Source organism: Camelus bactrianus, chromosome 18, assembly GCF_048773025.1.
Source record: "Camelus bactrianus isolate YW-2024 breed Bactrian camel chromosome 18, ASM4877302v1, whole genome shotgun sequence".
Taxonomy (NCBI): Eukaryota; Metazoa; Chordata; class Mammalia; order Artiodactyla; family Camelidae; genus Camelus; species Camelus bactrianus.
The window spans coordinates 16,663,420-16,678,787 of NC_133556.1; the positions used below are offsets into that span (position 1 = coordinate 16,663,420).

Sequence of the window (15,368 nt, forward strand, 5' to 3'; positions counted from 1 at the left end):
AGTTATACAGGAGCTTGTTAAACCGCAGAAACCAATGGAATCAAGAGATTATTTTAACAGGGTGGTGGTTCAATCAGTTCCAGGGATACCATCCATTATGCAAAACCAAAACCTTTAAAACTTTCTAATGTACAGCCCTAGCAATCCCCCATTCACCTGAAGTCTCGAGCCCTCTGTCCTGATTCCATTTAAAAGTAAAAATGCCTGGCACGATTTACAAAAAGAAAAAGAAGAAGAAATAAGTCAGATCATGATGGCTGGAGAAGTCCCCAGGGAAAGCCACCAAATCCCAAGGCAGGGAGTTTCATGGGGTCTTCTTGAAGCGTCCCGCGTTCTCAGACACTTTCAGCTCTGCCGAAAAACGGAAGGCAAGCGTGCCCTTGGCATCCCAAATGCCCCAGCACCCATCCATGCAAGCGGCATTAGTTCCTACTGTAGGCTCAAGCAAACGTCAGCAGGCCAGCCCAGAGAGCCTGGCCACTTCCCTACCCTATCCCCTTCAGGGAGTATTCCAGCTGCTCTTCCTGAAATCAGACTCCTCTCCTTCAATTCAAGTTACAATAGACCAAATTCTGGGATCTGGTTTTGATTATTCTCTGGAGAGCTGCTTAAGAGCTGCTTCAGGGTTTGAAATCCCTCATTCAGACATAATCTTGAAATAAAAAGGCTATATTCAAATGAAAAACGCATTACAGCATTCTCTTTAGGGTCTTCTGTACTGACAGGCAGGATGAAAGGAAGGAATGGAAGGAAAATGACAAAGAAAAGCAAGGAGAAAAAGAAAAAAACGGCAGAGAAAGAGAGAGAGACGAAGGGGAGAGGGACATGGACTGTGTCACAAACTCTGTGTGGGGCCCTTTGAACATCATTTCATTTCATCCTCACATAATCCCTTGGAAGTCAACACTATTGAGCCTATTCTGCAGATGAAGAAATTGAGGCTTGATGACGGTGAGTAATTTGTCCAAGGTCACACAACGAGGATGTGGTGGATTCTGGTTCAGGGATATAGCCACGTGCTCCGAACTACATTGCTGCTACTCAGTTAGCTTCCTCCCTCTGAAGAATCCAATACAGACATCTGTTCTAGAATTAAAGTAGTTTAGTGGGTGAATAGACCCTATGGGGACAATATAATCTCATCATGTAAGAAATAGATTAGAAATAAAGAAAGAGAAAGGAAGGAAGGAAGGAAGGAAGAAGATATTAAGAAACTCGACATCCAACTGAACTAGTATATGGTAAAGAAAAACCTAGAACCCAATTTTCTAACTCTCAGGACTTAGTTCACATGACCAGAACCTATTTTATAAGTGCAATTGACTGATACAGATCAAATTCCAGCACTCCTGATTAAAAAGGGAGCCACTGAGAATTTTCCCGCCTTCAAGAAAACGTTCATTGGGAACAAAAGGGAAATTTACTTGTGGATTGTCTATTTTGTTTCCATGTTCTTGTTTATATCCAGCTCCCCCTGTGGTTGTTGCAATATATCTGGGAGGTATCTCCCCCATGGTGTTAACAAAATCCGTAAAGGGGGGAAAAAGTCTAAACTAAAATAGCACATGTAAGCTGCAGTTCTGGCAACTGCAAAGGGTATGGGTTGGCCAGCTACTTTCCGAAATGAGTTTAAACCAAAGGTCACAAACCAGTAGCCAGCTGGCTGTATCTAGTCCATAGATGTGTTTTGCTTGTCCCGCAGTGCTGGCCCACAGCGCACTTTTAAAAAATTTCAGTCTGTTGCCAACATTATAAACCAGGCTACTTCACATCAAAACCTGGATTTCTAGTTTCTCTTACTAAGTGGAAAACCTGGTCACCCTGACGCTACATCTGCACATGGAAAAGGGTCACTGGAACATAGCAGGGATCATCCCTTTGGACAGGACAAACGAGCCCCAGTTTCTCCCCACCTAGTCTATTTTACTTATTTATATTATCCACATGAGCCCTGATGGCATCTGAGTTGGTGACCCTTGGTTTAAAAGGTTAAGCAGATGTAGATTGCAAAGCCAATCATTATTAGGCTTTTCCGAAAAACATCCCCAATAAGAGACTCCAGTCAATATTATGACAGCTGCAATAGAAGGTTAAAGTATGTGAGACCAAAGCCCAGTAGTTGGGTTCATTTGGATTCCTGCTCTTGGCTACTCATTGTTTGTTTAGAAAATATATTCACTTTCATTAGTTCATTTATTCCTCCCAACAATCCAACGTGAAAGAAACTACTCTCAGATAAACAAAGTGAAGCTGAGTGATGTTGAATCAGTTATCCAACCAAGATCACCTGACTAGTAAGTTGCAAAGCCAGGTTGTAAACCCAGTTTTGTCCAGCTACAAACATCATGCTTTTGGAATAATGAAAGAACACTTTGTAAAGCCGTGAGGCTTGTTTCTGCCACAGGGCCTTTGCACTTGTTGTTCGCTCTGCTTTAAAATCTCTCCACCCAGATCTTCACATGGAAGGATCTCACTCTTTCATTTCACCTATACCACCTCCACGTTTGGTTTTCCCTAATCATTTGATTTAAAATAACACATGCACATGCGTGCGTGCACACACACACAAATTACTTTCCAGGCCCCTGCTACTTAGAGGCAGGTCCAAGAATCAGCAGCATCAGTATCACCTTGGGAATTAGAAATGCAGACTCTCAGGTCCCTCCTCAGATCTTCTTAATCAGAATGTACACATTAACAACATCCCCAGAAATTCATGTGCATTAAAAGTTTAAGAAGCAGTACTCTACTGGAGCGCTACACAGTGGAAATAAATAAACAGGAGTCACAAGCGTTAATTTAAATTTTTCTAGTAGCCACATTTTAAAAAGTACATAAAAGACATGTCTGTTTGCTGTCTCCCCTAGCCCCCGCCACCCCCACCCCCCACTAACATGTCAGTTCCAGGAGAACAAGTGCTTCCTGTGTCTTGTTTACCACTTTATCCCCAGCACCTAAAACACTACCGGGCACATGGTGGGCATCATTAAATGTCTGCTGAACGAGCGAAGGGAGGAAGGAGAAGCCCTTGCTAGCATTCTGTGTGTGGTAGCGTTGGGACCAGGGAAGAAATCACACTTTGGACAGATGTGGCTGCAAATCTCAGCTCAACCACTAACCAGCGGAGCAGCCTCAAGTTGCTCAAGCAAGTCGTTTTCCACCCCTGGGAGCCTCATGTAAAGCAGAGATGCTGCTCTTTGGCGCACAGCCTCATCCTGTCACCCAGATATGGTAATACGTCTATAAAGCGCCAATGATAGCAGGTGTTCAATATAAGCTGGTGTCTTAAGCCGCCCTCCTTCCTTCTCTCCCCAGACACTGCGTCCAAAGGATGCTGCTGACCACTCTCCCCTGGGTAGCGTGAGCAGGACTGCTGATCCCGTTTCCCGAGCTATTTCCTTCCAGCCAATTGGACTCAAGGAGTAACCACTGGCAGTGAAGACAACTTGAAACCATGGAAGGTCACTGCCCATCGCCCTGTAGCCGAGTGGCTTCCAAACCCAAGCGGTCACAGTCACTGTAAGTCTGTAACCCACGAGGGAGACCACAGCTCAAGTCGTCTCCGTCACTTTGATGAGTTCTGCCATGGGAGACACTTGACCTGCCACAAGGTCCCACCCCTTAGAGGAGTTTAAGGTCCCTGCCCAGACAGCGCCTATCAGCTCACAGTGAAAGGTACATTGTGGCCTTGCCCATTTTTCGGTGGGGAGGAGTGGAGGGTTTAATCTTCCCCCACTTGTTAATCACTGGCTTGTGTCAATCCACCAAGTGAGGCCTGCTGTTGCAAAGCTTTAACACAGCCATCCTAATCCATCAGCGTATCCTGTCCTGCAAATCTGATGCATATGCTCTAATCTCAAATGTGTTTTTAATCACATTAGATCAACAGCATAGGCCAGAGCAAAACAAAGCCCAGATTTAGACGTAACGGGAGTGACACCGAGGCAATAAAACTGGGGCTGCTTAGCTAAATATGAGGAAATCCACAGATGAGCTTCGCGGAGAGCAGCCCCCATTTCTCCTGGCTTTCCTTCCTGCTGGAAACACAACCACCAGAACACTTGCAGAGTCAGTGGGCTATTGGGAAGGACTCTGAACAGAAAAAAGAAAAACAAAACAAATAAATGGGGGACAGGATCCAAACTTTAATGACCCTGTGAATCTCTAATCAGGCAAAGAGTAGAGTAAGATTCCAGACGGAATACACAGTGTATGGACAGGAAGTCTAAGTTCAGGTCCAGATGCCACCATTTAAAAGACTGGGACCAGGGAACCAAGAGGAAGGTTTCTGTTTCTGGTTTGAATCAATGCCACTGCTTTCCTTCCACAATATACTGATGATGCTATCCCTGCCTCCCACATGGGTGAGAGACAGACAGACAGAGAGACAGAGAGAGAGAGGGAGAGGAGCCTAAAGAGACAGAGCTGATGGAAACCTTAAAAGTGCCCTCAAAGCACTGCTATTCCTAATAAGGCTGGAGAGCTCTCCTAGGATCTAAAGAGTTTCCGGGAGTCTTCTCGACAACCAGGGTTGGGTGGAAAATGATTCCTCTATGTTAGACAGATCCTCCTCCAGCAACTCCAATCAGCACCATGAAACACAATAAGGATCTACACATAGGTGTGATGCTGGGGCAGGGGATAGAGGATACAGAGATATCACATGGTCCTCTTCAGTGAGGATCCGGGGAACAAGTTCTATCTACATCCCTTAGTCCTATGGGACACGAAGCCCCAAATACCACAAGTGATGGCTGAGAGTACCACCATGCTCGAATCATATCTTCAACAGCCAGGTCGTGACAGCGAGGCAGTTTACATGCCTTCTTTTCCCAGCCGCAGGATAAAATCTATCCTTTCATTCAGAGGATTCTTCAGACCCCATGATGGGACTTCCTGACACACGTTCCACCCACCACACACGCTTCATCAACTTTATTTTAAGTCATCTGGATAAAACACCCCCTTCTCCATTTCCAGCTGCCGCAAAGCAACCCAAACACACGTTGGAAAGACTGGATCTTTATGCCTCCCTTTCCCCCAAAGGTTGCTTGACACTTCTCACAAGATACCGAGCTTTAAAATTTAGAATTGGAAAAAGCCACTGTCACCCGCAGAGGACCACAGTTACCCCACAGCAAAAACCAGAACATTCCTACAACCAAGAACTAAACAACTGACACCTTCCCAGACATTATACCCCCTTTTCTATTTTGCTGTTGTTGCTTTAATCATCCTAACACCTTTTTAATTATAATTGCAAACTGGAAGCCATGGCTTGTGATGTTATAAATACTGATTTTCCAGTTAAATTAGGCATTTGCTGCTTTATGTTTTGATAGGAAGGGGCTGTTTGAAGCCTCCTAAAATATTGCAATTAGTTCTCTGTTGAAACAGACAAGGCATGAACAGACACATTTGCTGTTTCAGTTTAATGTGCTGGAATGTTGATGCCGAAATGTACTTCTCTCAAGCTTTGAAGGCATCAGGCATGTTTTTCAAAGGGGGAGAAATCAATCACCATACACACATTTACCACATATTTCCAAAGTTCAGTCATTTCTAAAACTTTCCCAGGCTGTAGTTTAACTTAGATAGCACATCTCTTCCACAGGAAGGCGACTTGTCAGGGAACAATCCTTATTTTCCCTATTGGCTCTGTTAAGATGATAACATCACTTTAACTGACAAAGCCTGTTTCTGCTTGACAACTGCAATTAATTACTGAGATGCAACCGAGATGGGGCCAGCCATCCAGATTTGTTTTCCAGAGAAATTAAAAAAAAAAAAAAAAAGAAAGAAAGAAAGAAAAAGGAGAGGGAAATGGGGGCGGGGAGCAAAGAAAGTCTGCATTTGGGCATCTGCACCTGTGTTGTTTACTTGTTATGGCTGGCAAGAAAGCCGGATTATTCATTTATTTTACCTGCATTTAACTTATCACTCCTCTCTTCTCCCTTCCTCTCACCGCTGGCAGACGGCGGAAAAGGAGAGAGATGAACAAACATCTCGCTAGACATAAGCTCCAATCTGTTGCGAAGGAGGCGCGGGTTATAAAGGGCACGGGTACAGAGCAAAAAAACTCTTAAGGCATCAACTGTCATGTAGACACGGATGCTCCTGATGCAAAGTGACCCAGCGTTCACGCAGCGCAAGAGAGACAGAAAGTCCTGGAGATGGGGGAAAACCTGTCTTTACTAGAAAGCCACAACTCGCCAGCATCATCTTTTTAACTGTTCCCTGTTCATTATGCTCTAAACTGAAAATACTGAAGTTGGATTCCAGCCACGCAAATGCATTTGAGGGTGATTTTGAGAGATTCCAGGGCAACCCAAAGCCCCTTTGCCAATCTGCCTATCCTGCTCCATTCCTCCGGCGTCCCCAACACAGCAGCGCACGGCCCCGCAAGAGCCTGGGTTAGGAAACACGCCGCGGGCGCGAAGGCTGGGGATTCCCAGGCTTGGAACGAGGCAGATTCAGAGAGCAGCTCCCTGGACGAGGAGCCTGAGCCGGGCAGAGCAGGGGACAACTCTCTCCACGCCCTTAAAATAAAGTGATCCCTGGCTAGTCTCCAGCCCTCTCTGCCGCTTCCCCTCGCCAGGGTTGGCAGAGCCCTCGCGGGGCTCTGGGCTCTCGGGACGCTGCCTGAATCCCCACGGGCAGGGGAAGCGGCGGCTTCCAGTCCGGGTCTACCCCACGCGCGTACCCCATCCGCCAAGCCCAGGGTCCTACCTGTACCACTCCAGCCCCTTCTCGTAGTTCCTGTCGAAGAAGTGCGGCTCTACGCCCACCGCCCGCACGTCCGGGTGCACTCGGATCGCCTCCAGCAGCGCGCGGGTCCCTCCTTTCTTGACCCCGATGATGAGCGCCTGTGGCAGCTTCTTCTCCCCATAGTCGGGGGTGCTGACGGCGCCGCCCCTCTCGCTGCTCCCGTTGGCCGCCCTCCGGCCTGCGAGCTCCTCGTCGGTGGTGCTGGACTCCTGCGCTTCCCTCTCCAGCGGCGCGCTCTGCGCCGTGACCATCTCGCTGGGGGCCGGCGGGGGCCGGAGCCAGGCGTCCCGGACGCCCCCGCCGCCGCTCGCCAGCCCCCAGCCGTCCGCCCGGGGGACAGCGGGCTGCTCGCGGGGCTCGGGCGGCTCCCCGCGGCTCGCGTTGTCCGGCGGCGGCGCGGGCGGCTGCGAGGGGGCGCCGAGGCGCACGGGGGGAGGCGGCAGAGAGGGTGGCGGCGGGCTCGGCGGGGGCTCGGCGGCGGCGCCCAGCGGCTCCTGCAGCGCCAGGGGGAATTGCAGGGAGCCCGAGCCGCCCAGGAGGCTGTAGCACAGGTAGGTGACGGACAGGGACAAGGTGCACATGAAAAGCAGCTTGCGCGCCGGCGGGCCCTTAGCCGAGGCGCCGGGCGGCGGCGGCGCGGCGAGAGGTGGAGGCGGAGGCGGAGGCGGAGGAGGTGCGGGCCACGGGGCCATCGCGGCTCCCGGCTCGCGGCGGCGGCGGCGGCAGCCCCCGGCGCTGCCCGGACATGGTTTCAGCCGCCGCCCCCGCCGCCGCCGCCGCCGCCGCCGCTGCCCAGCCGCCCCGGCTGCATGAAGCGACGCCGCTGCGCCCCCGGCCCTGGCCGCTGTCCCGCTGAGCCAGGGGGGAGCCCGGCCGCATGGCCCCCCGCCCCACTCTTCCAGCGGCGTCCAGGGGCCCCCACCACCACCCCCCTCAGCCTCTGGCAAGGGGACCGAGGGGGGCGCGCGGACCCGCCGGCTGCACCTGCTCCGTCTGCGGCGCCTCCGCTTCCCCGGCTCCGCCGCCGCTCCCGCTTCAGCCTCTGCCGCCGCCGCCGCGCTATGTTGCAGCCCCGAGTTCCTTCCCCGCTGCTAACTTTCTGCCGGGAGAAAGGAGAGGCGCGGAGGGGAGGCGGAGGGGGCCGGGCGCGCGCCCCGCGCCGCCGAGGGAAGGGGGAGTGCGCCTCGCGCGCGCCGGCGGAGGGGGGCGCGGGAGCGGAGGCGTGCGCCGGGGCTGGGGCACCCCGGGAAGCGGAGACCGTGCCCCACAGCTCGGCACGCACTCGCCGGAGGTGCTCCCAGCCCAGCCCCGCGTGCTCCCCTTCCCCTGGGAGCTTGGGAGCCTGGGAGCCTGGGAGCCTGGGGGTTCTGCTTCCCTTTCCCAATACTTTTAGGGACGTAGAGCCCGCCGCCCGCCGCCGGTGCCGCGCACTAGGGCGCTGGGGGTCACAGGATAGCGAGCTCTCGCTGCTCCTTTTCCCCTGGGAGTCCAGACCAACTCGGCCCACCCTTGACTCTCCCTCCTGCCTTTGGCCCAGACGTGGTTTTTTTTTCTCCTTAACAGCATTCTCGTCCCAACTTCCATCTTTTCAGCCTCCCCATCTTACCTTGAAGCTCCTGACGGCTGGGGTTTTGACACAAATCCCGGGTTTCCCTACCCCCGGAGCTTCTTCCTCTGTCCCGCCACGGGGTGACTGTGCTTTCTACCCCAGAAGATCAGGTCGTCCCCGCGTCTACAGCCTTAACTACAGATACACCTGCGCCCCTTGGGGGCACTGCCACTAAAGGAGTTAGATTTCCCTGGACTAAAATAGACTGAGACCATCATCGCTCCAAATAAGAATAGACAAGTTGGGTTGGAGGGTGTCTGTTCGTCGCTTCATTGAATTTAAAAAAAGAAAAAAGTGTATTTTCTTTGCAGAGAGACTTTCCTCTCTCCCCTCCCTCCCCACCCCCCGGGGTGGGGGGATCAGCGGAATGGTAAACATCATTAGGCTTTGGAAGATGCAAAGCTAGACTCTGCTTCCTGGAGGGAGGGGAAATGGGAGGCTGCAGTGGGAGGCAGAGGCGGAACAGTCAACTGAGCCACTCCAGCGAACTCTGCTTCCTGAAGACAAGGGCTGGCCCTGCACATACCCGCGGCCAGTGTCTCCCTGGGGCTGGCTCACGGAGTCCCCTTTACCCTCCCAGCCACAGCTGGGTGCCTGGCGAGTCTGTTTTCACCTGGCGGGCTGGTGTGGTTGGCATCTGTGGTTTTGTTTGATCACCTAATAGGAAAAACAGTTGAAAGAAAATGTACATAATGTCTAAATATTAACTAGATACCTAGTGCCAAAGAGAGGGGGAAAATGTTAATCAAATAAGATGAAGAACACGGACTTTTCTCTGAGTGAACAAAAGCTCACTGCTGCTCTCAGCTGGACACGGGTTTCCTTCACTGCAGCTCTAGTTCAGATAAAGATTATTCCTTTATAATATATTTTTTATGGTACACTGGAGACCTCTGAAATGCAGAGTCTGGTGTCCTGTAAATCATGCCGTGTAACTAGGGATGCTTTTTCAAACACCACACGACGGCATTACTGTAATGTTAATGGGAAGGGGCCGACTAGAGCTAAGAGAAACCACAAGCCTGGCCCATTCCTCCTCCTGCCCCAAGCCCAGCTTGGGGTGGTCAGCCCGGAGGCCCCAGTTGCATCAAATGTGGCCACTGCCTTGACCCATCTCCCCTTCAAGGTCCAGCCACCAGGATACTCAGCATGTGGGCCTTCACGTACTTTGGGCCTAGCCCCCAGAACTTCTCTTTCCACCCTCCCAGCAATCCAAATGAGCTTGCTCAGTGTCTAGTTTTACGAAAGATGTGCTTTCAAATTTGGAAAGGTTTTGATAAAATGGTGTTAAAATTTACCCCAGAGGTGGCAAGCTGGTGACTAACAAAGCCGAATATGGCCAACACAGGGATATGAAGAAATTTAAACAAGTTGCAATATTTAAACATTAAGAGCTCTCCACCAAAAAAAAATCTGGAGATGAGGTTTCTGTTGAAACATTAGATCCAGCAACTTTGGGCCCCTCAGTGACAGCAGAGAAGCCCCCTTGAGGTGGGGCGTGTGTGCCCTATTTTTCCTGGGACACCAGATTGTCCCCCTACATTTGTGTTACTTGCCTGGAGGATGCTAATGAGGCAATTCTCAAGAATTCCTTCTCCCTTTTGTCCCCAAATAGTCATCCTTTAGTAAAAGACTCTTCGAAGAATGGAGCCCCACTGGTAAATTGTCAGGCCCCACAACTGATGGGGAACAGGGGGTTTTAAGGGAGCACTTTCCCACTTAGGCAGTTGTCTCGTTCCTTCTACTCTTTCTCTTTCTTTTTGGGGGGGTAGGTAATTAGGTTTACTTATTTATTAATTCATTATACTAGGCTATATTAGGGATTGAACCAGAGACCTCATGCATGCTAGGCATGCACTTTATCACTGAGCTATACCCTCCCCTCTTGTCTCCTTCTACTCTTGGTCCAGGCTTTTTCTGGGAGCAAGTTCTTGAGAAACCTATGATAAAAAGGAGGAGCCAGCTACACAGCAGGAGCTCAGACTGTTCAGCAATTCCCAGTGGGTCTGGAGACCCAGTAAATTTGGTTTTTTGTTTGGTTGGTTTTTTGGGTCCCCCCCCCCCCCCGTTTCCACTGCCAACACCTATGCTCATTCAGGCCTATCTGAGTTTTTGCAATATTCCTCCAGCTGCTATCCAGGCCTCCCGCACGTGCCATTCCTCTTCCTCCTGGGCAACAGTAGCAGATGGATGCTTCCGAGACAGAGCCCTCCTGAAGCCCTCGGTGACTCAGAACCCTTCCTCTTACTGCCTCTCTAATGGACTCCAACCTCGTTACCTCTGCACTCAAGATGCCCTTTCACCTGTCATGTACCTCACAGTCCTGCCAGACCAAACAGTTCCTACCATCCAGACATCCACACTACATCATTCTGTTTCACCTCCGTGCGATCAGATGATTGAGTTAAAACAAAGCTGTCATTTGCCAGCTGAGTGACTTTTGGACGGGTCATTTCACCTCCTTGAGCCTCATTTTCAGCTTCTATAAATGATGGATAACAAGACTCACCCCAAATTGTTTTTATAAAGAATTAAATTGACTTACAGAGCATATGCAAAAATTACCTGGCTCCCTGCCTGACACGCGGTGGCTACCAAAAGTTATATGGATCTAAATATTGACTCACACCATGCCCAGCTTCTTCTCCTATTAAAATCCTATCCTTGAAAAAATATGTGTGTATCCTTTCTTCAAAACCAGCCCAGTGTGTCTGCTGAAGTTCACTTTTCTAAGCTGCTCAGTTGCATTCATAATGCAACTCTACTGCCAAGGAATGCCAAGCCTATTACTTTTGATAGTTGTTTTTTTTTTTTTAAGCAATAGACACTAACTTTGGCCAGCTTCAGTTTTGTTTGGTTTTTTTAATTAAAGAAATTTACCAGGAAGATGTATGATAACTCACATAACAGAGGGGATTTTTGAAAAATCAGCAAACAAACAAAAAGCAACAATCGGCTTTGGAAAAGAGAGCAAATACAGCATGTAAATGTATAGTTGTCATCACTGCCACTCACCAAATATTGTTGGCTCTCCTGTGACCCACAGAAGTGATATCTTTTCTTGGCCCCTTAAAGTTATGTGTGACTCTGTGACATGTTGGCTGATGAAACCAGCAAGCAGAAGTGAGACTGTCTCTTCCAGGCGGAACCTTGGGCAGACAGCGGGGGATTTACCAATGGGGGTGTTTTTTCCTGCCTGGCAGCTGTGCAGGAAGGGGTTTGGGCCCCTCTTAGCCACCAGCTACGCAATCCTCCACACGGAGCAAGGACAATGTAGATCCAGCCCCTGAAGACTTGCAGCGTGAACAAAAAAATAAGCCTTGGTCGTTTTCAGCTCCTGAGACGTGGGGTTGGTTGTGAATACAATGCAACCTAGACTATCTGGCTGATGAAAACATACTTATTAACTTCCTCTGCTGTTGACCAGAATGACTTCAGCAAGCCAACATTAGCATTCCCTATCACAGAGGTGACTGGATGACAGATTAGACGTCTACACTGTTCCAGCAGTGTAGACAGAACCTTTGTCTCATATATAGCAAATATATTTCCCCATTGTGTCTTTTACCTGTCAATAAAAAAAGTCTATCTATAGAAATCCGGAGGTAAAACTCCAGCCAAAACCAACATGGTGACAAAAAGGAACATTATATACTTGTAAAAGGAGCAAGAGATTAAAAAATATTAATAATGGCTATGAACTTATAGGACCTGGCACTGAAAAGGGTCTCACGGGGGAAATCAGAGAATACTTGGAACTGAAAGCTCTACATGGCAAAATCTGATGGATGGAATTCAGCAATACTTATAAGAAAGATTACATCTTCAATATACTTATCCAAAAAGAAGAAAGATTAAAAGCAAATGAGCTACGTGTTCAACTCAAGAAGCTAGAAAAAGAGCAAAAGAATAAAGTAAGGAAGAAAGGAACTGATACATTTATAGGGATGGGCTGAATTGTGTCACTTTAAAATGTGTGTGCTGAAGCCCTAACCCCCAATGTGACACATCCAGAGATAGGGTCCTTAGGAATAAGGTTAAAATGAAGTCACAATGTGGGAACCCTAATCCGATAGGACTGCATCCTCATAAGAAGTTGAAGAGATCACTCTGTTTTTTCACACACATATACACACCCTGCCATCTGAGGACACAATGAGAAGGGGACATGATGCAAGCCAGGAAGAGAGTCCTCACCGGAACCTGGCCACGCTGACACCCAGACCTCAGACTTCCAACCCCCAGAACTGTAAGAAAATTAATTCCTATTGTTTAAGTCACCTGCTCCGTGGTATTTTGTTACGGAAACCTAAGCTAAGACATTCACCTTTCAGGGTTTGTAAATAGGTTCTAGTACTAATAACAGAGCCTGTGGGGTTTTTTGAGGGGGTATGAGGGAGCAGGATCCCCACTCCAACAAGAAATTCTTGTGACAGCAGCTGGGTGTTCCACAATTCAACTTGATTCTGACACTACTTGCTTGGAGACGGCATCAGATTCCACAGGTGAGGGGCTCAGTCCCACAAGACCTTCCCCCACTGCAGATGCCAGTTGCAAATCCAGGTTGTGGCCAGTGCTTCTTACCCACTGGCTATAAATCAGGGGTTCCCAAGACCCGATTAACTTTCTAGAGCATCTCACAGAACTCAGAGAAACATTTTACTTACTAGATTACCAGTTTATTATAAAGGGATACTCCGGAACAGCCAGATGGGAGAGATGCCCAGGGCAGGGTATGGGGAAAAGGCTGGGAGCCTCCACGCTCCCTCCAGGTGCTCCACTCACTCTCCCAGTATCTCTACGTGTTCACCAACCTGGAACCTCTCCAAAACCATCCTTTTGAGTTTTTATGAAAGCTTTATTATCCAGCCATGACCAATCAGTCATTGGCTGTTGGCGACTGATTCAACGGTCAGCCCTTCTCCCCTCCCAGGAGGTTGGAGGGGGTGTGGGGGGGGGCGGTGGGGCAGGGACTGAAAGTTCCAACCCTCTAATCACATGGTTCATTCCCCTGGCAACCAGGCTCCAGCCTTAGGCTACCTAAGGACTTTCCAAAAGTCACCTCATTAACATCACAAAAGACACCTTTATTGCTCTTTTCATGGAAATTCCAAGGGTTTTAGGAGGTCTGAGTCAGGAAAGGAGTGGAGATAAAATATATTTCTTTTGTAAGTCACAGTATCACAGTCCACCTCCTGGTCTTCTAACATGGATTCCTTATAGCAAAATAACCATAAAAGGCAAAAGGTACTGGCCGATTACTAGAATCCCATTCAGTCATTAATAACGATCATCAGATGGTATGAAAATGCCTCCGAGGGTGAGGCCCCTCAGGTTTGCAGGCTTCCATTCAACCGTGTCAGGTTCCAGAAGCAGGAGTGGTGTCAGTAACCTATGGCTTCACCCTTCCACGTCTCTGGTACAATGGAGCTAAGAGATATCTCTTGCTCCAAGCCCCTTCGGAGGTGTTAATGAAATATTAGATTTCCACCTTTGGAAGGGACAGTCTTTTCTGCCACTGTGCTGGTCTACATTGCAGGCAGCAATACTGGTCCAGCAAGTGCCTCCCCTTCAGTCCCACTTCTATTCAGATAAGCTAAGGTTACACACAGGTGCAGAACTAGCAGGCAGTTTCCCACCAGGCAGATTAGCCACATTCAGTTAATCCCCGTTTTGCCCGGTGGAGTAAAGGCACATCCTGCCCCATCAGGCTCTTAGGGATTCTGTCTAACACGAGGTTCGCTTTCTCATAATAGCATATAATGGAAAGGAATCTGAAAAGAAAATGTATATATACGTAGGTGTACGTGTAACTGAATCACTTTGCTGTACACCTGAAACTAACACTGTAAATCAACTACACTTCATTACAAAATTTAAAAAAACAAAAACAAAAAACACAGCTACAGTTTTTCGCTTAGGAATCATCCCTGCTTCCAGCCTTTGTAGTTGCAGCCCTGGTCCTATGACCACTGCATCAACTAGGAGGAAATAAAAGTAGAGATGATGTAGGGAAGCAAAAAAAAGACCAGTATCCTCCCTCAGCAAGAAGTGCATAGTCTTAGCAGCATCCTTCCCCACCCTTTTCCCCCAGAGCCACCAGAATAACAGAGAACTCCAACCAGCGGGAACCCTTTTAGCCTCACTCATGTTCGTGTTGAGTCTGCATGCAGTCTTGTGAAGGTGTTTATTTTAATTTTTATCAGTTTTCTATTGCTTAGTTGCTATTTTATACTGACTGATAAAAGCTTCTTATGTAGTAAGGATATCAAATTTTTTTCTTTTCATATCTCTTCCAATGATTAAATTACCAATTTGCCTTTACCAGTAAGTTGCTTTTCGTGTTTCTGATTGCATAAGTTTTTCATTTTTATATACACAAACTCTGTTATTTCCTTTGTAGTTTCTACCATTGATGGAAAACCATATTCCCCGAAGTATGTAAATGTACTTTTTCTTCTAGTGCATTTTTTGGTTCATTTTCTACAATTAAATGTTAACATCATCTGAAATTTATTTCGGAACACAGTTTTATAGAAGGATCTATTTTATTCTTCATTTTCCTAGCACTAGTATTTCCAAGCAGTTTGAAACTCCAGTGTTATAAAATAAACCCAGAATGTTGGAGTTTTCCTACCCAGAAATATAGAAAGTGAAACTCCATTCATTTAATCTTCTTTTCTATCTCTTATTGGACTTCTGTAATTTTATTGGCATAAACCCCACACAAATCTTTGGGTGAGTGTTTTGACATCTAATTCTGCTTTGTTCAATTTTATAGTTTCTTGCTCTCTTTTGGTTTCATTCATTTATTCATTCTTTCAGTTGTCATTTTGAAGAGGCTAATATATTCTGGGCCCTGGATTAGATGTGGAGGATAAAATAGTGAGGCAGAAGGCAGCCTCCCTGTCCTCAGGAAAGCAGAAATAATTACACAAGCAAGTTTAATAAAGCGAGGCATTTAAAAGAGAGAAAATGGAGGGTATTACAG

At 48.2% G+C, this 15,368-nt stretch overlaps 1 protein-coding gene across 1 annotated transcript in view; it reads right to left on the reverse strand.

Moving 5' to 3' along the window:
- Nucleotides 1-7,460, reverse strand: part of HS3ST4 (heparan sulfate-glucosamine 3-sulfotransferase 4) — a 344,978-nt gene extending 337,518 nt beyond the window's left edge. The window contains exon 1 of the mRNA XM_010961116.3: nt 6,730-7,460. Coding sequence (XP_010959418.3) covers nt 6,730-7,460 — 731 coding nt within the window. The remainder of the gene's footprint in view (nt 1-6,729) is intronic.
- Nucleotides 7,461-15,368: the final 7,908 nt, after the last annotated feature.